The sequence below is a fragment of the Lissotriton helveticus genome, chromosome 1_1, assembly GCF_964261635.1.
Source record: "Lissotriton helveticus chromosome 1_1, aLisHel1.1, whole genome shotgun sequence".
Lineage (NCBI taxonomy): Eukaryota > Metazoa > Chordata > Amphibia > Caudata > Salamandridae > Lissotriton > Lissotriton helveticus.
The window spans coordinates 483,431,029-483,456,726 of NC_136057.1; the positions used below are offsets into that span (position 1 = coordinate 483,431,029).

General features: G+C 45.1%; 1 protein-coding gene across 1 annotated transcript in view; it reads left to right on the forward strand.

Moving 5' to 3' along the window:
• LGR5 (leucine rich repeat containing G protein-coupled receptor 5) overlaps positions 1-25,698 on the forward strand; it is a 1,130,716-nt gene that overhangs the window by 877,919 nt on the left and 227,099 nt on the right. Inside the window, exons 13-14 of the mRNA XM_078673922.1 lie at positions 996-1,067; positions 8,846-8,917. Of these exons, the coding sequence (XP_078530048.1) occupies positions 996-1,067; positions 8,846-8,917 (144 nt within the window). The remainder of the gene's footprint in view (positions 1-995; positions 1,068-8,845; positions 8,918-25,698) is intronic.

The following is a 25,698-nucleotide window of genomic DNA, read 5'->3' on the forward strand; positions in this document are numbered from 1 at the left end:
TACATCCCATAATCTGGATGAGACTTAGCCAGGTTGATGTAACGAAAATGGTGCTCCCAAAAACCACACAACTGGCTGGAAATGCAATGTATAAATCCTTTTGTGGCCTTAGAGAAAGATGGATGTTTCCTCCTTGTTGCCAATATTGTGTGGTAACGGAGGTGGTAGAAGGAAGCTTTCACACTAGTTGTAGAATATCAAGTAGAGTATTCATTGTAAATCCAATAATTGTGATACAAGCCCACGAAGAGAAAAGTAAGAGCAACCGGAGACACTGCTGCCCAGTCAGCAATCCATAGGGGAATGCCTCACTCGACAACAGTGCATCCAGGCAGAAAAGAATGTATTGACAGTAACATCAAAAGAAAACAACTATGCTTCACGCAATGCATCACAATACAACAAAAGGCGTGTATAACTCCTTGAGCCAGACATAGAACTACTGCTGCCTTTGTGTAGTACCTTATTAATAAGGGGGCTATTTTAGCTGAAGGTAAACCCCTCTCACTCAATGGTATTATCTCATTATCAAGGGTTTCCTTTTGCCTGCCTCTACGTTGTAATGTGGCAGCCATATTAGGTGGGGAGAAACCCCCTAACAGCCTACAGGAATAAAAAAAATCTACTTTGGTGGAAGCACAGCCTAATCAAATACTGCAGCCGTGTCCATCAACATCTGAGTAGAGCCAAAGCCCCTCTCTGTAGTGCTTTTCGAAAGTCTTTTTCCTGTTTATCACTCAAGGTCTGGAGACAGCTGCACTATCAAGCCAGACCTAAAGAAATGTAGTAGTATTATACATTGATAGCTATTTCTGGATTCCTGCTGTGAAATGCTTGCTTTGTTCTCTAGGCTATTGTAGAAGTAAGTTGATGTTTTTTGTTCATTACATGAAAAAGTCAATGTTTTATAATTGAACCCCAAGAAAATGATTTATTCTCATAAGTAATAATACTGGCTCCCTAGATGTTGATCTGATGTTTGCTTGACTTTTTAGCGTCTTGCGACACAACAAGATCCAAGAGATAACAAACCACATGTTTCAGGAATTGAATGCCCTACGCTCTCTGTGAGTACAACTACTTTATTTTTATAACTTTTTAATTTTACAAACAAGCACACCTTTTCTCCTCCTAAAACATGCTTTTAAACATTGTTACAAGTATGTTTAGAATAGATCTTCATTTACTTTGGTTTTTGTGCTTACTATTTTTATGTCTTCTGTTAGTGTAATTGTTTCAATTAACTGCAGAATAAATTATATTAAATTATTTATTTCCTCTGAAGATTCTTTATCACTGACAGTTTGTCACAGTGATGAGTGTAACCTATGTCCCAGCGTGGTTTACTTAGATGTTGGCAGCCCAGGGCAAGACACCTTGCCACTCCCCTGGCACATAATCTGGATAGGCTGAATTCAGGCCAATGTATACTTCTGATTGTTAAAATGTGGTACTTGCATACTATTCAAGAATTTTCCATCAGATTATCTTCACTAGAAGCCCAAAACTAGTAAACTTCCAAGTAACACTTTGGGAAAGGTTCAGCAAAGCACTGTCAAAGTCAAATTGCCTGTCCTTTGAGGTCGATTTAGTATGCTTTTATGATGTGTCATTTACATTTCCTAAATGAAGTATGTGTGCTTGTTGTTAAAAGTTCTAATAAAGTTTGATTTTATTGAAACAAGTTTGCATATCCATATATACACTGTACTACAACTGACATATTTCAGTGTTTTTTTGTACCTTAGTTCCTTGTTTTAACATCTAATTATAAAGTTGTTTATAACTCCACTGCGCAAGGGGGTTATCCTCGCGGCCGGGACTTGTCCCGAACGCTACGCTGGTACCCAAACCTGGCTGCACACAGCCCCTAGTCGTGTGCCTGTTTTCAGTCCTCTTTAGGCACCGAACCACCACTGCACAAAAAGCGTAGAGCAGGAGTGCCCACAGGATTCAGTATAATGTTTGTCTACCAAAATGATTACTATTTTAAAATGTGGGTGCTGTTAGTTAACTGTGGAAGAGGGGTAGGGTGAGTAAATAGATGTGTAAAGGGGATGCCGTATTTAAGGAAACATCTCCCTCTTTAACTGTTTTTCAGAAAAAGGCAAGTTCATGATTTTTAATTGTGCCTTAGGTTCTAGAGTGGTTAAATGAAGCCATGTGGATCTTCTTATGGATATGCCATAGAAATGCCAAGTTCTGTTGAGTCTACAGCATCACTAATTATTTGGTTAGCTAAACATTTTCTTGCAGCATCTTGATGTAATCCTACTGATTCTGTTTTTGGAAGATCTTCAAGGAAGACTGCATTTCTTCACAAATCTCACATTTTCCAGATGTGTGGCACCTGTTCTGTATACTTCTTGGGAAAGAGCCTCAATATACTTACTTTCTCACTCTAGAGTTGTTGTTTCCGGAGCTGACCCATGTCTTTTTCTTACAGACGTTACTATAACTGAGTCTGGTTTAGGTTCTGACCTCAAACATTCAGGTCATGCTGAGGTTTATATTTGCTAGGCAGTTTTGGTGTAGCTGCTTTTATTGTGGCAGGTGTAGGAAAATATTTCCTCCCTATTTCTAGCAGACTTGGAACCAAGGGCAAAAGGAGCTTAGAAGCCGCTATATTTTGTAGGGTTTCCAGTCTTATCGATGCAGTAGGCAGTGGAGCATCTTAAGGATATTCAGCTAAGAAGCCCCTCTAACCAAGACCCCTTAGAAGGTAGTGATTTCATCTACAGTAGAAGATCTAAGGGGGATGCCACTGGTGAATGTACTGTATATGATGTAGTGTCATCTGTTGATGTGAACAATGTTATTGATCTTGTTGGAGATCTGTGCCTTCTTTTTTCTGAAGAATGGCTTGAAGAGTGAGAAGGAGTTGGCCTTCTCTTTCTTATTGGAAACATTGAGGTTTGTCTTGAAACCACTCTTGGCAATGGGTTTAAAGGTTTGTTTATATTTGTTTTTATTGTTTTCACGAACAAAATATGATACACACATATATTGGTTATGATGCTTAGATGAAGTATATAAATGAACTGTTCAGTGTCATAAGCAATAGTAACTATGTATATGTAACATGCATCCTAGGTTAGGTAGTGCTACTAGGCATTATGGCTGTAACTAAGTAAGCAGATCTCAGGGTCAAATAAAGGATCCCTGTTCATCCAGGTAGAAATTAGATTCTTTATCTTGTTCTAGTATTGACTGATAAACGTTGCATCAGGGCGTAAATATGGATCATTTATCAGGTATTACGGGAAACATCTTGTATAACATTGATAAATATGTACAGTGCAAATAATTGAATTGTAAAAATTCCAGCCGTGCCTTCCTAGAAATATCCCCTTACAGATCGAAGTGCAGTCACAGCCTCATCCCCCCCCCCCCGGACGTTAGAGACACCTTGAGATCGGATTCCCAGCTAGTCCTGAGCTCGGGACTAGCTGGGAATCCGCAATGTTGATGCTACGGAGTGACCTTTTCTTTTTGGGGGGGGGGAGTTTTATATTGCGCGAACTCGACCCGAAGATATCGGGTATCAGAGAGCTTTACATGAGCACCTGTTTCGTTACAGATGGACACATTCATTTTTGTTAGGCACAGAAAGGTTAAGTGATTTGCCGAGAATCACAGGATGTTGAGCATTGTTGCAGAGACTCGTGCCTGTTTCCTCAGCTTCGGCGTCGACCGTTCTAGCCATAAGGCCACATCCTCTCCCCTAACTTACAAAGGTGGATTGACATATGCCTTGAAGGGTATGATCCATGTCAGGCTTCACTTCAGATGGTTCCCAGAGAGATGTTATGGCCACTTGTCTCAGAAATTGACCCGGCAGGACTGATGTTTCATGCTGCAGATCATTAAAGGATATCAGATTACCAGAATCATATAGCTAACCAATCTGTATGACTCCTGCATTGGTTCAAGTCATATAATGAATTTATGATTAGGGCAGCACTCTGCACAGTACCCAAATGTGTAGCTCCGGTGCATATGTTTGAGGTAGGTTGAATCTTTGGAGCTACCTGCGCCAGCAGTGCTGTGCAGTGCAGTGACCAACAAGCATGATGCACCATTTTGTAGTGAACCCCCACACTGAATAAACATTCTGCAATTGTGGTCTTTCTCAAAGAAATCGGTGACAAACCACTTCTTAGGGGAGAAAGAAGGACTTAACCATGGGATCAAGTCATTGCAATTCTGCTGTTATATAGTAGGCTTCCAATTCGAATGACACAAGATCCTGGTAGATTTAAAGATCTAAGAGGCTCTTGTAGTGGATCCTCAATGGGTATTATTGGTTTTAATGGTTACTTAATGATGATGAGACTAAGGATGAGGATCTGGCATAATTGGATGGGAAGCTGGAGAAAAAAGGTTTGATAAAGCCTCCACTCTCTTTTTTTGTGTGGTAGTAAATGAGGAGGTATCAAACTTCATAGAATTCGCACTCTTTTGATGCAACACGTGTTGGTGAATGTAATGAAACTGACAATTGTAGAGAGTCTACAGATGGAAATGGGGATCCTGACATGCTTGTTGAGAATTGAAACTTCCACATCATCAATGGCAAGGGTGATCAACGTATTTGTTCTTTTTCACTCGATGTTGAATGCTTCAACATCGAATCGTGTGAAGTATTCACGAAAATCTCTGTTCGGCCAGCAAACAAAGGAGGAAATGCAAAAAATGAAGAACAAGGCAGAAACATAAAAGCAGTTGGGTTAGAAGAAAGAAATTAATTTTTCAGGCTAGGATACAGATCTTGAAGCTATTACCATCATAGGCTTTACTCTCTTGTTGGCCTTACACACTCCAAAAATAGCAGAAATAGTATGCACAGTCTCAGCGATATCCATATTAATGCAGGTCATGAAAAAAACAAAAAGAACCCTTATGAAATGTCCGTCTTTTTGAAGAAGAGAGTTGTCCAGGACAAGTCAGTGACAACATAATACCCCCTCCACTGTGAACCTCGCCAGAGGGGTGAAGAGTATATTTGCATATGGCTGAATAAACTTTAATCACAAAACACAAGTGAGTACTAAATATTGCAGCTCATGGATGTTTTCTACATTTCAAATCCATTCCACTTCCGATTCCACCAAAGCCAACTACAAAGCTGCAGCTATGTATACTCAGAAAAGAAATATCCATCATCCTAAAGAAAAGAGCCATCAAATCCGTTCCAGCTAGCAAAAAAGGTCTAGGTGTGTACTCCAAGTCTTTCTCATAATAAAAAAGTAACAAAACGAGAATATAGACCCATATTAGATCTGCAATACGCATAAAGATTCATCAAAAAGGAAAGGTTTTGGATGTTAGCTCTTTACCAATTTTAGCCACACTTGAGAAAAAAAGAGTGGAGGTGCAAACTAGAGTTAATAGACGCATATTTTCACATCCCTATAGCTTGTCTCACAGAACATTTCTGTTGTTCCTGGTAGGAAACAAACATTAAATCACTAAGGAGAGTCACTGTTCCTGAGAGCATTATTAGGTAGGAGTTGTTTTAGGGAGATAGGAGGGAGTCGGAGGGACTCTTACTTGATGCCCTCACACACCCTGAAGGATGTTATGCTTCATCATGCTGCGGTGCTCCTCATCGGGCCGGCGCAGCAATGCCCTACAGGTCCCCCGAAGGGTCACTTTGTTGGAGATCTTTTGGTGATCTAGCCATATGGTGTAAGTGCCGTAAGTGATTAAAGGTGTCAGGCTCGTTGTACCCTGACCCTATGGGACTAATGGAAATGGCTGTATGGGTGAGTTTGTGGTTGTGTGAGTGGCTGTATGGGTGAGTGGATGTGTGAGTGGTTCTATGGATCAGTGAATGTGTGTGTGAGTACTGGTATGGGTCTGTGAGTGGTTGTGTGGGAGTGGGATTTATGAGAGGTTCTATGGAGGTGTGAGTGGGTCTGTGGATGATGTAATTAGTGCTGTAATTTGAGATTTCATCAGTGATGTTAAATGTGAAGACATAAGCAGCGCATTGTGGGGACATACATTATAGACAGCTCAGGTAACTACAACTGCTGAATTTCTATGGTTTAGTACAAGTGATATCTGAACCTAACTTTAACGTCTCTGTAACATTTGTTTTTGTTCAATCAGTGTATATATATATATATATATATATATATATATATATATATATATATCTCCAAAGCATCCTCCAGCGAACAGAAGGAAGGGGCCACACAGGGTTCCAGGAAAAGCCTTTAATTGGACAGCAGTACAGGCATAATATATGTCGGCATCGTAGCCTTCCTCAGACGCCACTGCTACTCTGGAATCGGTACAGCGCCTCTGCTTAAAATAGTTCTGCAGTCCTCCTGTAGTTGACAGGACACACCTCCCCAATCATGTGATCGCTCACCTGCTGTAGGTGAAAATTTCCTACAACTCCCAGAATCCAACATCCCTGGGTCGGTGATGCGTGGGGGCTTCTGGTGGAAAATCCATGTCGACATAGTGTGATGCGGAGCCAGGCGCGCTGAATCCAAAAGTCAATGAGGGTCCTCCGGCTCCCCTGGGTCCCTGCATACGCTCTAACCTCCCTGGAGCAGGTCCGCCGGGTCATGGGCTGATCTAAGTAAATCAGCGCGCCTCGTGAAGTCACGAGCTGCCAGCTGGCAGTGTCCCTTGCTGAACCGGCACTTAGGGGGTGGGCTGGAGCAATCCGATACCTCGGGCAAAACACAAGCTGCAGAGCAGAACGCCAGTGATACCTCTAGCCAACTTCACAGAGCGGGGCTCCTTAACGCGTCTCTGGCTGATGCGAAAATATCCAAAGCATCCTCCAGCGAACAGAATTATATATATATATCAATCCACCCTCTTCACAACAAAGAGCAGAGGCCACAACGGGGATAAAAGGACGTTTCTTTATTTAAACAAATGGCATAATGCATTTCGGCCTTCTTCCAATGCCTTTAATGTTCAGGCGGCTTCTGTCACCTGTTTTATAACAGTCCTGTGCCAATCCCAGTGGCGGGATCTCGCTCCTCCCCCGACCAATGACTGCTCACCACGGGAAGTCCATCGGAACTACCATTCCCAGAATTCAATTACCGGGTCGTGCTGCTTAGGGGAAAGTAGATTTCTGTCCATGTGGTCTTGCGAAGTGCAGGACTGATCGCGGTGGCAGCAGAAGCCTATATCCTGCTGAATTAAAATCCAGAAGCCTCTTCGGGTCCCCAACCGTACCTGCCGCCAAGTACCAGACTCCACAGGGCAGGGACAGGGATGACAGTGCACCCTGCACTAAGTGAAGTCACATACCATGTTGCAGCCGCCCTTGCGATGTCTGGTCTCGGAGGCGGGCCCGGGCCATTCCAGTATCCTGGACAAGAACCAAATCTGCAGAGGCAGTCACCAGTGACGTCCGGACCAACTTGCAGGACGGGAGCCTCTGTAGCGCGTCTCTGGTTGACGCGAAGAAACATCACTCCACCCTCTTCACAACAAAGAGCATAGGCCACAACGGGGATAAAAGGAAGCTTCTTTATTCAAACAAATGGCATGATGCATTTCGGCCCCAGTCGGCCTTCTTCCAATGCCTTTAATGTTCAGGCGGCTTCTGTCACCTGTTTTATAACAGTCCTGTGCCAATCCCAGTGGCGGGATCTCGCTCCTCCCCCGACCAATGACTGCTCACCACGGGAAGTCCATCGGGACTACCAGTCCCAGAATTCAATTACCGGGTCAGTGCTGCTTAGGGGAAAGTAGATTTCTGTCCATGTGGGCTTGCGAAGTGTAGGACTGATCGTGGTGGCAGCAGAAGCCTATATCCTGCTGAATTAAAATCCAGAAGCCTCCTCGGGTCCCCAACTGTACCTGCCGCCAAGTACCAGACTCCACAGGGCAGGGACAGGGATGACAGTGCACCCTGCCCTAAGTGAAGTCACATACCACGTTGCAGCCGCCCTTGCGATGTCTGGTCTCGGAGGCGGGCCCGAGCCATTCCAGTATCCTGGACAAGAACCAAATCTGCAGAGGCAGTCACCAGTTAGTGCTGTAATTTGAGATTTCATCAGTGATGTTAAATGTGAGGTCATAAGCAGCGCATTGTGGGGACATACATTATAGTCAGCTCAGGTAACTACAACTGCTGAATTTCTATGGTTTTGTACAAGTGATATCTGAACCTAACTATAACGTCTCTGTAACATTTGTTTTTGTTCAATCAGTGTATATATATATATATATATATATATATATATATATATATCAAATTTCAACAAATACCGGGACTTCCAGGCAGGCTGCAACATGATGCTTGAGGGCAGGAGCGCTGTCAAGTGACCTCTCGCAAGCTTTTGGGCTTTTTGGACTATATATATATATATATATATATATATATATATATATATATATACATACATACACACATACATAAAGATACATATATTTACATGTGTGGAAAAGGTATTGTTGTAAGAGCTGTTTAGCTGTTTATACGGTGCAAATGTCATTTCCACACTGGTCATTGGTGCAAATTACTCTGAATAATTGCCTGTTACAGGTGAAAACGTGCACAGAGCCATTGTTAACATTTCACAGCACCAGTGCAATGTATGTGATTGTGTCCAAAATGTCTAAGCCCAGCTACAAATGGGTCTCAAGGAAAACCAATACACTTTTCACCTCCTCACATCCAAGAGGATCCTGCTACAGTAAAATGTTCTCTGTAATGTGCATTGTGGTTTGGGGCTAGATCTGTACTGTATCAAATAAGTAACTAAAATGATTGCAATATATGTTTTGTTTTTTTATACTAAGGAAGGATCGAGAAATTGTCTCACAATGTTTTGGTAATGGTTTCATTTCCTGTTCACAGGGATTTAGCTTGGAATAAAATTGCAATCATTGATCCCAATTCATTTACTTCTTTGCCATCTCTGACCAGACTGTAAGTATTTATGTGTTCATCTTTTTTGCCAAATATTGTGTTTAATAAATCACGTTGTGGTGGTATGTTGTACAGTGCCATGAATTGGGGAACATCATTAACGATATAATAACCCATTTGGAACATTTCTCTCTACTCCTGTTGCCTGAACTACCACACAGATTTTAACAGGTTGGCAGAAACACACTGTGGGGTAAAGTTGCCTGATGGTGAATTTTTACTGTATTACTGATTGCAATTCAAATCTGCATGGATCCCTGTGTTCAGACCAAGGTGGGGGGTCAGCAATACACAATCTAGGAACATGCACATAATCCAAGGGCCAAATCAGGGGTACAGAAATGCACCTCTATTGTTTTGCCTGGATTTTGCTGATCTGGGGGACAATCTGAGGACCCCATGCTCCTGTTCTCCTAAACTTGGAAGGGTCCCAGTATGAAATATATAACAATATATTGCTCTTTGGGTATATTGCTGTTGGTCTTTGCACGTTCTTATTGGTTGAATTTGCCAAACAAAATGGCGTTTAACACCAGTATGGGAAGGGGATTAATGTTTGGTATACAACGAGGGCAGAAGAGAACATGTGTGTTTTTTATTGTTGAGAGTGTTTCCTTCCCAACTACTTAGGTGTATGACTGCTAGAGATGGCTTCGCTAAAATGAAGCTACGAACAGCAAATTTGAACTTCGTCCTTAGGGTGCTTTTTCATAAGTTAGCAAAACCTTCTGCTCTAAAATTATCATGGTAATCATGGTTACATTTCACCTTCATTCTTCAACCCATCCAAACATTGCTATTAGAGCTTTTAACGGGTGCTTGTCCAAATAGTTGAACCGTGCTGGAAGTATACCATTTAGGAATGTATTCTCACTGGCAGGAACTGCTAAGTGCAGAGTTGACTCGTGAACCAGCTTGTCTGGCAATCTTTGGCGTTAAAAAAGAGCTTAGTAAATTATCTCAATAGGACCAAACTTGCATGATGCTATTAAGAGTATGATTTGGAATGCAGTTGCTGTGTACCCAGAAGCTCGTAGAGAATATCTGGTTAGTTATTTTAAGCAGCATTGTGATTGGATAAGATGTTGATGACACATGGGAAAGAGCAAGCATCTACCAAGAATTTAATTGCACTGTTACCAGCAACTTAAGGTTGGTATTGTACGAGTTAGGCATAGTTCTATTTTCTAAAGGGAGACTTGAGCTAGGTAATTGTTTCTTAGTAACAAATTTACAATAGGAATTTCTCCATGTATTACTATAATGCTCTATCTGTTACAAAATTGTGTGTCCTCTACACCAACGTGGACATCCAATGCTAGTTTTAGAGCAATATCTGAGCTTTTCGCTTACGTGGCTTGGCCAGATACAGTCATAATATTGACTGCTTTCTGCCGAATGGTTTTGATTGAGCTTTTACTTTATTCTAAATCGCTAGTTGAGGAGAGCTATAGTTTGTAGCTGCATGGCGGCAATAAAATAATGCCCGAATGATTCTATAATGCACAGCTATGGACTTATGTTAATTGTTCAACAATGACCTGAGAAATGCTGTTGAATTTATGGGCGCCAATTTGCACCAAAGTACGTGTTATTTTTATGAAGATGTGTATTTTCAACTAAATCATTTTAGGTTTTTTATGGCTGCTAGCCCTATTTTTATTTTTTGTATTTTTTGAGGTGCGCCTGTTTTCTTCTATTTGTATTCTATTTTATACTTATATGGAAATAACAGTGAAAAATCAACTCAACTGGTGCAGCCAGGGTGTTAAAATATGGTTTCCTTTACAAAAGGTACTGGTCAGTGCTTTAAATGGGCCGGTACTCACAGGTACTGAGTACCGGCACTTCTTGTTTTTTCCAAGCTGAGTACTAGCACTTCTCCAGTGCCAATGAGCGTACTAGCACTCATATTGGGCCGACGCCTGGGGGCCAGTTGTGGCCCGTTTATTTGGCCACATGTTTGCCGTTTTGGCATCTGTCTGTCTCATTCAAATGAAAGGCCTACTGGAGGCCTGTCGCAGGGGCAAGTGCTTAGATCCTAGATGGAAGCTCTCATTGTCGTCAACTGCCCCCTGCTGGGCCTCATGCTGGGTCGTCTTGTTAGGATATTGCACATCAGCTGCCAGGGGCATAGTGATGGATGCAGCCTGATTAGTGGGAGGGAAGAGAGCTTGCATAAGTGACTGTGCCATTTAACCACTTGGCCTCCCACTGAGGCTCACTTACTCCTGCAAATCCACCACAACCCTCCTCCTCCTGCTGGGACATTGGCTGGGATAACGAGGTGGCAATGGCCTACGCGGCCTGCCTGGAGCTCAGGTGAGGTGGGAGGAGGTCTACTGACCTGCCCATCAGAGGCCAGTATTGTTCTTCCCCTGACCTCTGCACTCTGCGCATACTCACAAACCTGCAGGGCTCACTGTCTGCCACTGGAAGCTCTCCGGCCTTGTGGGCTTGTGCCTGAGGGAAGATGAAGCTGAATGGGGTGAAAGAAGGTGAAAAGTGAGCCGGCAGGGATAAAATGAACAGAGGACAGTTTAAGGGGAGGGGAATAGAGACAGAAGGGGTAAGCACAGACAGAGATGGGGAAGACATCAAGACAGCTATGGAAGAGACGGCAGATTAGAAATAGAAAGTGATAGTAGAGGATTATAAAATACCTCTGTGGTAGTGAGAGTGGGGCAGCGAGTGAAATGGGTACACATGGGAGAGAAGTGAGTGGGGGAGGGATCGAGAGATTAGAGATGTGAAGATTGACTGAGCGTATTTGTTTGGTTGCTTGTGTGCGATTGCCTGGTTGTGTGTGTGTTTGTGTGTGAGAGAGAAACCAAATCAGAGAAGAAGGGAATCAGGACAACCATGAGGTATTTGAAAAGAAATGAGTCTAATGCTTCTTATTAATGATGCTATGCCGTCCTGGTGCACATTGATTCTTAGCCTCAAAGTGCTAATAGTACTGTTAATGGCTTGGCTGCATTCAGGGTTTAGAAGCTCCTTGCATTGTTCCCAGAAGTACTTCACACCACCCTTTATTAGCATATGTACATGTTAATCTGCACATATGGAAAGTTTAGGACAACTGTCAAGGGCAAAATGAATACTCAATAAAAGTGTTTTCCATCATCATGTCTCACCCCGCCTCTAACTCCGACCACTAGCCACTCCCCTAACTCAATCTAATGAGTACCTGCACTTATTTTTTCCATTTAAAGCACTGGTACTGGTACATTTGGTTTTGTATTTTCTCTACCATAGTTATCTCCTACTATTTAACATATTTCTCTATATGACCAAAAAGAACTACTTTGACACTTGTGGGAAAAGAAGTGTATCTATGGAATTTATAACCCCTACTGTGTATTGATATACAGAAAACATTTCCCAGCCATTATTTTAGGTCTAGCTGATGGCCAGAGCTCCCGTTCATAGCAGAAAAAGTGAAGAGAAGAGCACACAGATGATTGGAATGTAGATCAGTCTATTTTTGGCATGTCAGCATATGATTAGCTATCAGTGGTGTATTTCCACCAAAAGAGTGCTTTTGTTGCCGTGCATGGAGAAGAATGGGGGTTATTTACTATAAATGTGCGCTGGGATTGCTTCTCAAAAGGGACACAAATGGGTGCAAAATGTTTATTTGCAATTTACTTTCTAGCTCAAAACTTATTTGGCGCTGGAAAGTCACCTTTAAGTAATACGAAGCAGCGCCTAGCGCTGCTTCTCATTACTTAGGTCAAGGGAGCTTTCCATTAATTGAATTGTCCCCAGGCATCCGACTGGATCCGGAGCTTTTTCAGCTGTACCTCCGCACGTCTGGGGATGGCGTCATACAGCACTGTGATTATGTTGACTCCGGTTGTGACATCAGTGAAGCTATGCAAGTCCATCCTGGCGTGTGGACAGCAGTTTCTTCTTTTCTGTGCTGTATGCGCGGAGCATATCTCTGGACGTTTTTCAGCCCTGCTGTGAAGATGTTTCTGTCATAAAAAGTGTGCGGAGCTCTCTATGCCTTCGGGATTAAAATCTTGTGGGTCTTGTGCTTGCTAGATGTCGGGTACGGATCCTCATGCTATCTGCATGTGGTGCTTGAGTGAAAAACACGACATCAAAGAGTGCAACGCCTGCCAACGGCTGAAACCGAAGGCATGCGAGAGCAACGAATAAAGCTCCTAATGGTGAAAGTTGTCGAGGACTCCCAGTGGCCAGTACTCCTAAGTGGTTGACTTTACCGTCTGCGGTTCAGATGCGGAGCCACTCCAGAGGCCATTCCCATGAGCATCGCGTTACATCCCATGAACAATGTCAGCGGTCCAAGTCCCCATCCACGTCTCACGATAAGCATCGTTGTAAGCAATTGAAGCCACAGGTTTCTGGGGCTTCATCTCATCTCATGGCTTTAGGAGACTCCTCACGTTCTTGTGCTGAGGACTCCGTGCATGAGCCACTCTCACTCCTCCCTTCATTCCATGGAGCCGGGGCAACTTCGGCCCAGATGAAAGAGTAGCATGTTGCTCTCCATGTCTTCTTTGGGCCCTCACCTTAGTCTGTAGCTCCTTCGGACCCCGAGAAGTTGATGGATACAGTGGTTGCGTCTTTGCAAATGGATTCCTCCTCGGCTCACACATGTGGCACTAACTGACTCTGCACCGACGTCGGTTGTTCCTCAGCAGGGGCGGCTGGTGACATTTGAAAGTGGTGAGGCGCAAAGTGACTTGCATACTGCACCGTAGCGAGCGAGCGCAGCGAGCGAGCCCGAACCTCATAAGGGCGTTTTGGGGGGGTTACCCTCCCAAGAAATTTTTTAAAGAAAAATCATGCATTTTCAAGCAAATTTGAGAAAGCAGGAAGGTTAATAAAGCAATTGTGAAAGTGCAGTTATTACATTATTAGATGACATAACATAGGTAGCTGCTTATTCAGTATAACCACAGAGCTTCATACATTCCGTCCTATTACGCTCAGGTGCTGAATTCAGACTATAAGACTTTCATGAAAATCTCAGCTCTAAGAGTAGAAGAAGTTGCAGAGCAGTTGGGAAACAGCCTTCACAAAGCATTGGGAACCACGCCTTACCTTTACCATTAGAACGCATGTGACTATCACGCATGTCTTTCCGCACAGATGATAGTGTTAAGGTGAAACAAAATGTACTTAATATGCCATTTGATCAGTAAAATCTGTGTAGTCTCCAAGTAGAACAAACACTACAAAACGTTTAAAAACAGAGATAACAATGCATTTCTGAGTACCTCAATCAGTATTTTTTTTATTCAACAAACAAGTAGCAGCATTCACTTTTTGTAAATGAAATCAGCACGTCTCTCTTTCACTGTAGCAAACTTGTCAATTACTTTCCTGTTGAAGTCCGGTATTTTTTGGACTAGCTTGCTCTCTACAGAGAGCATCGCCAAAGCATTGAGTCTTTCCTCTAGCTTGGTGTTCCTGAGGAATGTCTTAATGCGCTTTGAGGGTGAAAAACATCGTTCAGCTTCGGCTGTTGTCATTGGAGTCATAATCACAATTTTTAGTAAAGTCACTGTCTCTGTAAGTGAGTTTTCCATATGCAGTTTATGTATTAAACTCAGCAAAGTCAAGGCGCTTGTGGCCTTCCGGTACACAGGCATTCCGTACAGTACAGTCAACTCAGTTCTCAGCTGCTCTTTTTTGAGCATAGGATATGCTTCCACAGCCTGATTCAGAGCCACTCAGGGAAGGATTCCTCATATTGTGCAAACTCTTGACTTTGCAATAAAGTGGCACTCACCAAATGTTTTGTGAATGAAAAACGTTCTTGTGCCTGCACAATTACAATGTCACATATCTCCTTTCCAATTCGAACCAGAGAGGTGATGTTTTGCCTGCGGTTTGCAAAAGTAGAATGCTCCGGCAGTTTGCTCTCTAAATAGTCAACCCCATCTCTCACTTTCCTTATCTTTTGTACAAATGTAGTGGTAACGTCTTTCACAGAGACAGTATCTATGTCTTTTCGTTGTAACTGATCGTATAACACATCAACATCACGCATTATTTCATGAAATAAAAACAGTAAGAACTGAAACTCTTTGTCTTGTAGTGTTCTAATAAAGCCATGGGCTTCATTCTGACTTGTGTGATCAAAGTCTTCTCTGGCTTCTATGGCGACAAAACATTTCTCAAGGCCCTCCCTATTTTCAAAGATTAAGTTGACTGTACGAATGTGAAAGTTCCAACGAGTTGAGGATCCCCTTGGTATGTTTTTGTCCACAATCTCATGAAGGGCTTCTGTTCTTTTGGGGGAACGTGTGAAGAATGCTGCTATGCCTCCGATATCCTGAAAGAAAACTCGTGTCTCTCTGATCTTTGATACTGCCTGTTGCATAATAAGATTGAGTTGGTGGGCGTAACAGTGCACAAAATGAGCATTAGGGTACACATCTCGAATTAGTTTCTGTACTCCACCAAGGCTTCCACTCATTACAGACGCACCATCATAGCTTTGTGCGATAAGTTTTTGTTTTTGAGGCAGGTCCGGGAAAATTAAGTTCAGTTGACACAGTATAGCTCCAGTAATGGTTGCTGCACTAGAGTCTCTTAAATGTGTGAAACCATAGAACCTCTCCACAACGTTTCTGTCACTGTCAAGGTACCGAAACACTAACACGGACTGTGTTTTTGTGGCCACATCAGTGGTGTCATCAGACTGAATAGCCACAAAGTCTGTGTTTCGCAACTCTTGCACAATATGGCTTCTTATAATTTCGAGCATACACTCAAGGAGTTCATTTTGTATTGTTTTAGAGGTGCCCTTAAAGACTGTAGCACATGCTAAATGTGTTATCAAATCCTTGTCTATGGTTGACATTAAATCCACTAGGCCTCGGAAGATCCCAGGTTTTGAGGAAGTTTCTGATTCGTCATGGCCTCGCAATGCCAGTTCGAAAGCACCACATAAACGAATGCAATCAATGATCTTGGATAGAATTTGTCTGTTCTTATCAACGGCTTCATTGTGTTTTTGTATGGTTTTGCAATATGCATCATTTATCTGCTGCTCAATTGGTGCGTCTTCCCCCAACATTCCCAGTCTTGTCAGGTTTTCCATATGATTTCTTGTGAACACATACTTCTTTATTTTTTCAGATATGTGCTTCAAGTCAGTGATTCCTTGACGTGTCCAAGAAAAGTCACCACCAAACAGCAAGCAGGGGAAGCAGAACAGAGAATTTTTTATAGGGCACCCTGTAAGCCAATCAGCTTTTGTGTACTAGGCATTTGAAAATGTACGTTTTTACATTTTTCCTCTGTCCTGGGTAGTTTGCTGTAGGTTTATTTCAGGCTGATGAGGTCCTAATTGCTTTAAATGTAGTTTTTGTTCAAGTGGCCTTGCCTGGAATGACCTTGCAATCAGCTCTTGTACTGTATTCATGATGGTGTGTTGCTGGCCTTACCAATATATATATTAAAGAAACCTGTCAATAATCAAAGTACAACATATAAGGTGCAGTGCAATAATATCAAATTTCGGTATAAATACATATATCTTGTGCAGTATCGTAATACATCTCCAACAGCTCCCCTTTCCACAAACTGACTGCTAAAAATACAGCCTTACTGCCTCCTGCCTCTCTGTGCCACAGTGGTTGCTGGAGGCACTGAAATAGACACTGCTTGAGGGCCTGCAGAGTGACCACATACATAGCCCTAACTCCCCTGTGAAAAAAAATAGCATCAGTTTGCTTACCTTTAACACTGGTGTTTGCTGGGTGGTAGCCGAGGTGAAAGAGCAGCAAAGGAGGTTGGGGTCCTCCTGTTGTTTGCTGAGAAATGGCCCCAAAATGCGGTAATGTTTCAGGTTGTCAGGTGCTAAAAATGAAAAGATAACAATTTATTTTTGAAACAGTAGGGTAATCAAACAAAGACTGTGTGGAAAAAACATAACGCTCCAATTTTTTCCTTGCAGTTTGCATCCAGCTCTTAGATGACAGTTAATAGCTCGCTGTTGTATGTTAGGATTTTAACTTATAAACTGCAAGTAACAAAAGGATCTCTCTGACAAAAGCAGTGACTCACTGACCTATTTACATCATATGGATTTTGTGCTCTGCATCAGGTATATGTTCTTTGCAGCAGGCACATTAACCTTCTGCGCTGCCGCCTGCTGCTATTTCACTACTGGGACCACAAACATAGTCTGGCAGACTGCCAACGCTCCTACATATATAGGCCAACAACTGATGTTTCTATTTTTTGTTTTATATAGCAAAGTAGACCCGAGACATCGGGCATCAGAGCGCTTTACATGAGCACCAGTTTCGTAACATCACCATTAATGCCTAAATAAACATTAGAATAAAGCTTAAAATCCATGCCGGGGTAATGTGGCCCAACATTGTCAGGAAAGTGAAAACCAGAAATCAGATGAAACCAGGCAAGACATTCAATGGCACAGTTATGAAAAGCACATACTGGGGGCAAGATACAGGCATATGAAAGAGGAAAGTGAACCCCTAAGTCCAAGCATTTATTTAACATTGCTCAGCAGTCTGTCACAAGAGTTAAATGGAAGCAAATTAGTTTATGTATGCTGCTGAGGCAGGCTTCCAGCGGGCTCGTAGACCGAGCTAAGAGATTGTTTCGGTGTTAGATGGAGTTTGTGCAGTTTAAAAGGTGTAAAAGAGAACAATCAACAAAGTGGTAGGAAGAATGCATGAATGAATTAATATCAGCTACAGGCAACCCACTGAGATGCATTCCAGGCCATCGCTTTTCACCCACTGTGCCACCTCTGACTGAGATGAGCCATAGGCAGGGGCACTGGAATTATTCGGCAGGAGAGGGCAAATTATGCGGCAGGGTTGAGTAAATTATGCAGAAGAAAAGGATAGTTTTGCGGGTTTGCTGCACAATTTTTTATAGATTTACTTCGTTATTTTGTACTTTTTACACTTCTTAACACTGTCTGGGCATTGGGTGCACCTCAGTAGTACTGTTCAATACCCAAATATAGCAATAAGCAACAGAAAGGTGACCGCGCAAAAGCCCTACCACTTGAAGAACCGGGTCAATCAGAACCGGCGGCGGCAGGGACACGCCCGATGTCTTCGGATTCCCCTGTCCTGGCGTCAGAGATCAAATTTATTGGCTGCAGCCAGTAACAGAAGTCCTAGAAGTCATCACGGTATGAGTTCTCAGGAGACTGCTCAATTTTACAAAGCAAGTCAACCCTTTTTATGCCAAAAATCACATTCCAGACAAATACCTTACATTTACAAACTGTCCAATCACATGTATCCACACCAGAGGTATCGCATGACGGTAAAACCCACTTTTCAGTTGCCCAGCCCATGATCAATCATTGGTCGAACCCAACATTCTTCTTCAGACAGGTGGAACGAACCCATAATAAAAAAGGGCACATCCCCATCGTAAATAGACCATAAAGAAAGGAGCAGAAAACAGATAGAAGTAAGATAAGGCATGTTTGTGTGCAATAGAATTTTTACGACGTCCTGTGCTCTGATCCTTAATCTAGATCAGCTAAAGGGCAGGAACTGGTTCAACAAGGTCAGCTTCAGGCAACAGGGTCAGTTCACCCCGGTCAAATAGAAGTCAGCACAAACTGGAGTTAAGGTATACGTGTACTTAAAAAGACCAGTTCATCCACAGTCATCGGCCTATGTGAGGGCAACCACAAAATGGCTGCCACACACAAAATGGAACACAAGGGTTCAAAACGAAATCCCTAAATACGTAGTGAATCCATCGGTCTAACATGACGAAAACACTCGTACTTGCCGAACTAACTAGTTACGGTTCGCTAATATTGAATTCGTAACGAAACCATGCCATTTATAAAACGGGTTCAGAATTCACGGAACCACAGCCCCTCCTTTTGCCCTTACATAGGCAATCACTCAGTCTGCGTCTGAGTCGATGTCAATATTCATCAGATCATCAAGATGCTGCTGGAGCATCATCCTATTACTCGGGACTTCTCTCGAGACAGGTCTTCTCACACATGTAGTAGCACAAAGGCCACATATGGCGGGGCCACACTGTACACAGAGACAACATGAGAAGAAAATCGCGAAAACCATCCCAATGATCATCAGAATCTTCCATCCCCAAGTGGATAACAATCCCCAAAACCATCCAGTCAACGACCAACCGTCATTATCCACATGTATAGACTCGGAGATCTTATGTAGTCTGGAAATGGCCTGATATACTATAGGAGCATTGTCTGGAATGAAAACGCAGCAACTCGATTGGATCACTTTACATACTCCACCTCGGTCCGCAAGTATGACATCTAAAACCATACGATTCTGTAATGTCATAAGGCGATCCGCTTGAAGCTCAGCAGTCAAATTACTGAGGGCACCGGCAGTTTCATTTATGGTGGATTCAACCACTCTCGTTAATTGCCGTAAGTTTCTACTATTTGCCATAGGTCCCCAAAACGGTAGGAAACCCTTAAAGAAGTCTCCCACTTCTTGTCCAGTGGTATCTTCCTGATCGAAGACACCTCTAACGACTCTCGTTCTGTGGTAATCTACAGCAGCAGTATACGTAGGGGGCAATAAATACGCCACATAGCATGTGCCCAAAAAATCAGGGGGAAACCACGTATACGCTCTATCATAGCAGACAAAATACGTGTCCTTAGCTGCTAAAAACGGTGGGGAAGTTTGGGACGCAAAAACATACGTCTGTGTACAAACACTCTTCCCTAACTGAGCTCTCGGATTCTTGCCTTTCCCTTGCAGACAAAAATGACCACGATGGGGTACAATCCAAATCGGAGGTGACCTTTTTCGTCTCTGCTTCTCACCCAGACTAATACTATATCCAGTTGCATTCCAGCCAACATATGCTAATAACTCATCCTTGGGGATAGTCTTATACGTTTCGATATCTCTACTCATATCTGTAATTCCCTTCACCAAGGCTTTATTACTTGAGTTATCTCTCATGGAACGCAGGGGATAAACTTCGATGGCATAAACGAACATCGTCTGATATGCCAATACGGACCCATTGTCACTGAATGGCAGAACCAGATAAGGAATACCTCTATCCATAGTATGTGGCATAAGACCACACACCCAACAATTAGTAGTGTTTACTACTAACTGATGTTGATGCAGAAGTTGTTCAAAAGAATTATTCACAAATTCCAACCTTCTAATTTGTTCGTGTTCAGGTAAAGTATGAAAAGAATGCAAAGAAGTAGTAGTAGGAAAAGACGTAGGTTGGGAGGTGGGTGCAGAAGTCAATTGGGAAGAAAAAACAAGATATCCCACTAAGAACATCGTTATGCTAAGTAACATTAAAAGACATGTTATCAAAAAACATTTGCTACTCATTAATTTACACAGTTTCACTTTCAAATTATTTTTCTCGGCAGCTCTCTCGATCTCAAAAAACTCCATCCTCTAACCGATGCCGTTCACGGCGGTTGGTTCCTTTCGCTAAAGAACGCTTCTGTCAGCGCAGGGAACTCCCTTAGACCAACCAGAACCGTCGACCTTGTGTCTTCGGCTTGTACGCGCTAGTCTTTTTACCGTGACCCTACAGCTGAGCTCGGATGCCAGCTCGAAAAAGAAAAATAGGCCAAAGCAGTTTCTTGGATGAAAGAGTGCCGTTCTCCAAAAACAAAAAGAAAAATTATACTTTAATTCGTTCATTGTTCCTTGGTCGCAAATTATAACAATCTTTTCCAGGCTTCGTTTGACTTTGAAATAATAGTTCAGGTTCAATGGTGTCCAATATTAGATGTGGAGGCACAGCAGCTTGCAGACGTTTATCATCCTCACGTTCAGACCTTGTCCATGTCAAATGAGCATCACTAAATGGGATCAATCTAGGGACCTTCTCATGATCAAAATCTGCTTTACCATCCCTTACCCACTGATCATATGGCAAAGGAACTTTTTTACAATGGGTGGCATGCACCCAGTTCTTTTTGCCTGCTACTCTAACAGCGGTTCTAGTAACCAACAAAATCAAATAGGGGCCGGTCCATTGAGGCTGCAAGTTCTTGGTACGCTGAAAGTTCTTCACAAGTACATACTGTCCAGGTTCAAGTACGTGGCCTGGATCTGTAGTGGGAGTCGGCAGAGTGTCATAGACCTGTTGGTGGAGAACACGTAATTTAGCAGTCAAGTCATGTAAGTAATCCACCAACATAGGGTATTCAATACTGCTGTATTCTTTCGGACGAGGCACACTCCAAACATTCGCTGGACGACCAAACCCAACTTCATACGGACTAAGTCCCACTCTAGAATGTACAGTCGTCCTTGTTGACAAAAGAGCCAACGGCAAGGCATCTGGCCATGTAAGACCAGTGCTCGCTTGTACCTTAGCCAATTTCAACTTGAGCGTACCATTATAACATTCAACAAGTCCAGCAGACTGGGGGTGATTCGCTGCGTGGAACTTTTGGTTAATTCCTAATCCAGAACATACTTTCTTCATGATCTTACCCACAAATTCACTCCCATTGTCCGACCATACAATTCTCGGCAATCCATACCTAGGGAAATATTCTCTCAACAAAACTTTGGCTGTAGACAAGGCAGTATTATCTTTTAGGGGTAAGCCTCTATCCATCTAGAAAAGACGCAAACAACCACAAGAACGTATTTTAGGTTGTTGCATCTCTCCATGTGAATATAATCTAACTGTATCACCTCAAACTGATACGTCGGAGGAGCAAAATGACCAGCTGGAGTTGGAATTCCCTTACCAGGATTATATTGCAGACAAATCATACAATGTTTCACTACGTTCTCTGCACATTTCGGGATTCCAGCATTCTGCCAAACAGGAGCCAACAACTTGCATATCCCTTTCGAACTTATATGAGCCAATTCATGAGCCATTGTAACCACTGGGAGCACATACGCATCTGGCAACAACCATCGCTGGTGTTCTGACAACTCAATCCAACAACCTGTAGAATCCAACATACCCGTACTCTCTCTCCAATCATTCACTTCCTTTTCTGTAGCTTCAGCCTGAATCATCTTCACACTTTCTATCGTGTCTTCACACATTCCACCAGCCATAACCCAATTAGCCGGGCCTGCAACATACATACGGCTCATCACATCCTTCGCTGTTTCCTTTGCAACTTCATCCGCAAACGCATTCCCTCGACCAACATCGTCCACAACTCTCTTATGCGCACTACATTTCACAATTGCAATCTGCTTTGGGAGAGTGAGAGATTCCAGAAGTTCATTCACTAACTGCCCATGCTGGATTTTAGTTCCATGGGAAGTAAGGAACCCACGCTCTCTCCACAAACGCCCAAAACTGTGCGCAACACCAAACGCATACTGACTATCGGTATATACATTCACTCGCTTTCCTTCCGACAACACACACACTCTAGTCAGTGCAATCAACTCTGCTGCTTGCGCAGAATTCTGTGGTATGCGTGCTGTCTCAACAACTGTATTTAAAGTTGTGATGGGGCGTGGCCAAGATGGCGAGGTGAGCGGACGCACTCTCCGCGAGCTCCCCCGCACCTGAACCGTTAAGCCTGCTGTAACGCTGATCTCCCCCCCGGTCGGCCGTTGAAAGACAGCGGGGGACAAAGGAACAACCTCTGGCCCGCCATAGCACGACCCTGAAGCCGAGGTCGTGCCGGAACGTCCCCGGAGATCTGCTCGAGGCCGGAGCGGGGCATGGAAGGAGCCACGTGGCGCGATCCGCCGGCACTGGGAGAGACGCCGGGATCCGTCCCACGGCGGACCAAGGAGTGGCGGACCACCGGATTGTGGGGGCGTGATCTTGGTGGCCTCGCGGACGCGACCCAGAATCTGCGGGACAGCCGGAAGCGCTCAGCTGCACTGCCGGTGCAGTCCGGCCGGCATAGAATCTCTACGCGAGGCCGAGGACGCGGCCTGTATCCGGCGCGGCCTGGAGTTCCTCGGCGGAGAGGACGGAGACGAGACCTAATGCTACCGGAGGTGAGGTGGAGGCTAGCAGTAGCGGGGAGAGAGGTGGAGGGCGATCCTCCTGGGACACAGGTCGCGAAGAATACCGGGTGAGAAAGGCCCCGACTCAGGCCTGCCCAAGGAGTGAGGCCCCCTTTTCACGTGGAAGGCCGTCCTCCTGATCCTCGCTTCGGCGGCTGACGGTGTTTTCCGGGACCCCCTCATTCCAACCAGCCTCTGGCAGCAACACAGAGCTGATAGCGGCAGGGCTGCCGACCGGGGACGACCGTTTGCCTGGAGGCGGGGGAAGAGCGACCGGCCCCTCTTATACGAACTGAGTGGCAGACGCCGTAGCGGGTGGCCTGGATGAGACCTGGGGGCCTCCGGCTGTGACTGGCCCCACACGAAAGTAGACCCCACTGACCTACACCGACATGCGGACCGGCGGTATCGCAGAGTGCGGCCTCGGGACCGGAGCTGCAGGCACGACAGCCCGGCGCAGTTGGCCCGAAGATTGGTGTACGCGCTGGGTCAGCTCCGGCTGGTACCGGAGGCGGCAGCAGAGGAGAGCCTACGAGCAGACACGTCCCCGGGATGCTCATGAAGACGGGGGCAAGGATGGCCTACTGACACAGCCTGGGGACTACAGGAGACACAGTTGCTCACTATTGAGAGGACGCAGCAAAAACCCGCAGAGGGACTGAGGCACGAATTGAGCCCACGTGATCCCCTACGACGGCGAAGACGACTGACGAAGCTCAGTCAGGTCGGTGCTTCGCGGGGAATACGGGCCGTAACCCGCCGGACTGCGGCAGAGGCAGGGTGGACCTTGCCACATGGGTAGCGGTAGCAGCCCCCTGGGTATTGGAAGGGCACGCAACCGACCTGCACCAGCTTGGAAGATCCATCACTTGACTGGTCGGTAGCGGGTGTTGGATACCGCACTGTGATTGCTCCCAGGGGTGTCCCGGAAATCTATGGTAGAGGCGGACGAACAGCTGTGCGCGCCGGGGCCGACGGACTGAACGACGGAATCGAGAGAGGTGCCCTCCACCGGTTGGTGGTGCCCCAGGGCGTTGACGGCTGCCGCGGCGGGCCGGAGGCCCGTTAAGACTTGCTTTAGTGGCGCCCGCATCTGCAATGGCCAGCAACAGAGGGAACAAGAAAGGGGAACGGACATTGCCGGAAATGATGGGCAGGGGGACGATGAAGCAAGACAAGGGACAACACTCGCCAGGCCCCTCGAGCAGCTCACTGGAGGCGGGAGATAGGGAGCCGCCAGTCACCAGGTCCTTCCTGGAATCTCTTTTCAGTTCCTTGCGGGATGATTTTCAGACGCTGAAACAGGAGGTAGCCGGAGAGGTCCGAGAGGTGCGGAGGGAGGTTCATAGCCTAAGCGAAAGGGTGGCTACCATGAAAGGATCCGGACACTCCAGGGATGAAGAGATCGGGCATCTACAGCAGGAAGTGCTGCGTCTGAGGGAGCAGCAGCTAGACCTCCAGGCACACGCTGAAGATCTAGAAAACCGGTCCCGCCGGAATAACATCCGGGTCCGGGAGTGCCATCCAGAGAGGAAGGGGAGGACGTTGCTGGATACTTGCAAAGCATGTTCAGGGAGATACTGAGTGAGCCAGAGGACTTTCCTATAAGAATTGACAGGGCACATAGGGTGGGCGCGCTGCGCCGAGCCTCGGCACCCCCGCCCGACATACTCGCCTTCTTGCCGGACTTCCCGCTTAAAGAGCGGATCCTTCGTGAAGCCAGGAAACAGCCAACGTTGCACTTTCGGGGGCACTCGGTTGCTCTGTTCCAAGACTTATCGACGATTACACTGCAAAAGCGTAGGGCGTTTAAAATAGCGACTGACTTTTTGAGGTCCCATGAGACGCAGTACTCATGGGGACACCCTTTCCAATTCATCTTCCAGTGGAATGGAGTCCTACACCAACTTCGCTCCCTACAGGACACATGCGAAGTGCTGGGGATCACCGCGACGGATGAAGACACTCATACACTGCGTCGTAGACGTGTCACTAGAGAGGACTGGCAGAGAGTCCCCGACCATCGGCCTTCTGCCTCATCTTCTCGACCGGACTCACCCACCATTCGAGCTGGAAGGGACGGTGCACTACTGGAGGCGGCCGGAGACAACGCCCTGCAGGATGTTGCACTGACGGCCTGAGACGACTCCGGGGGGAGATCCACACAGCCTTCCTCATTATGCAGGTTTGGGGTTTCTAGGGGTTGGGGGTGGCGGGCGGAGGTGTGGTGGCTGGACGTCCACTTCATCGATTTACCACAGACTCGTCCCTTGCGGACCGGACTGGGACTATGACGTTCTGGGACTCGTTGAGGATCAAGGGGGATGGGGGGAGGGAAGGGTGGTGGGGAGTTTTGGGGGTTTGGTTGGGGAGAGAGGGGTGGGGACGGGGAGTTTTGGGTAGGGGTTGGGGAGTTGGAAGGGAGGGGGTGGGTCGTCCAGTGCACTATACAGGTCCTAGGCACTTTAGCGGCATTCATATACCTTGCCTCGCTCGAGCAAGGAAATTGCGCTTTCAATTACACCTTCTCCTATGCCTCCCAGCACATTTAAGGTGGTGACCCTTAATGTTAGGGGCCTCAACAACCCGCTCAAAAGGCGGGCAGTATTGTCTCTCCTGGAGAACACCCAAGCTGATGTTTGTCTTCTTCAAGAGACTCACCTACTATCCCGAGACACTCGTAAATTGCGCTCGCATAAATTCCCGACACAATTTTTCTCTTCTAGCACCACTAAGACGGCAGGGGTGACAATCCTGGTGGCCAGACACTTCAGGGGGGAAATCCTTCACAAACACACAGAACAC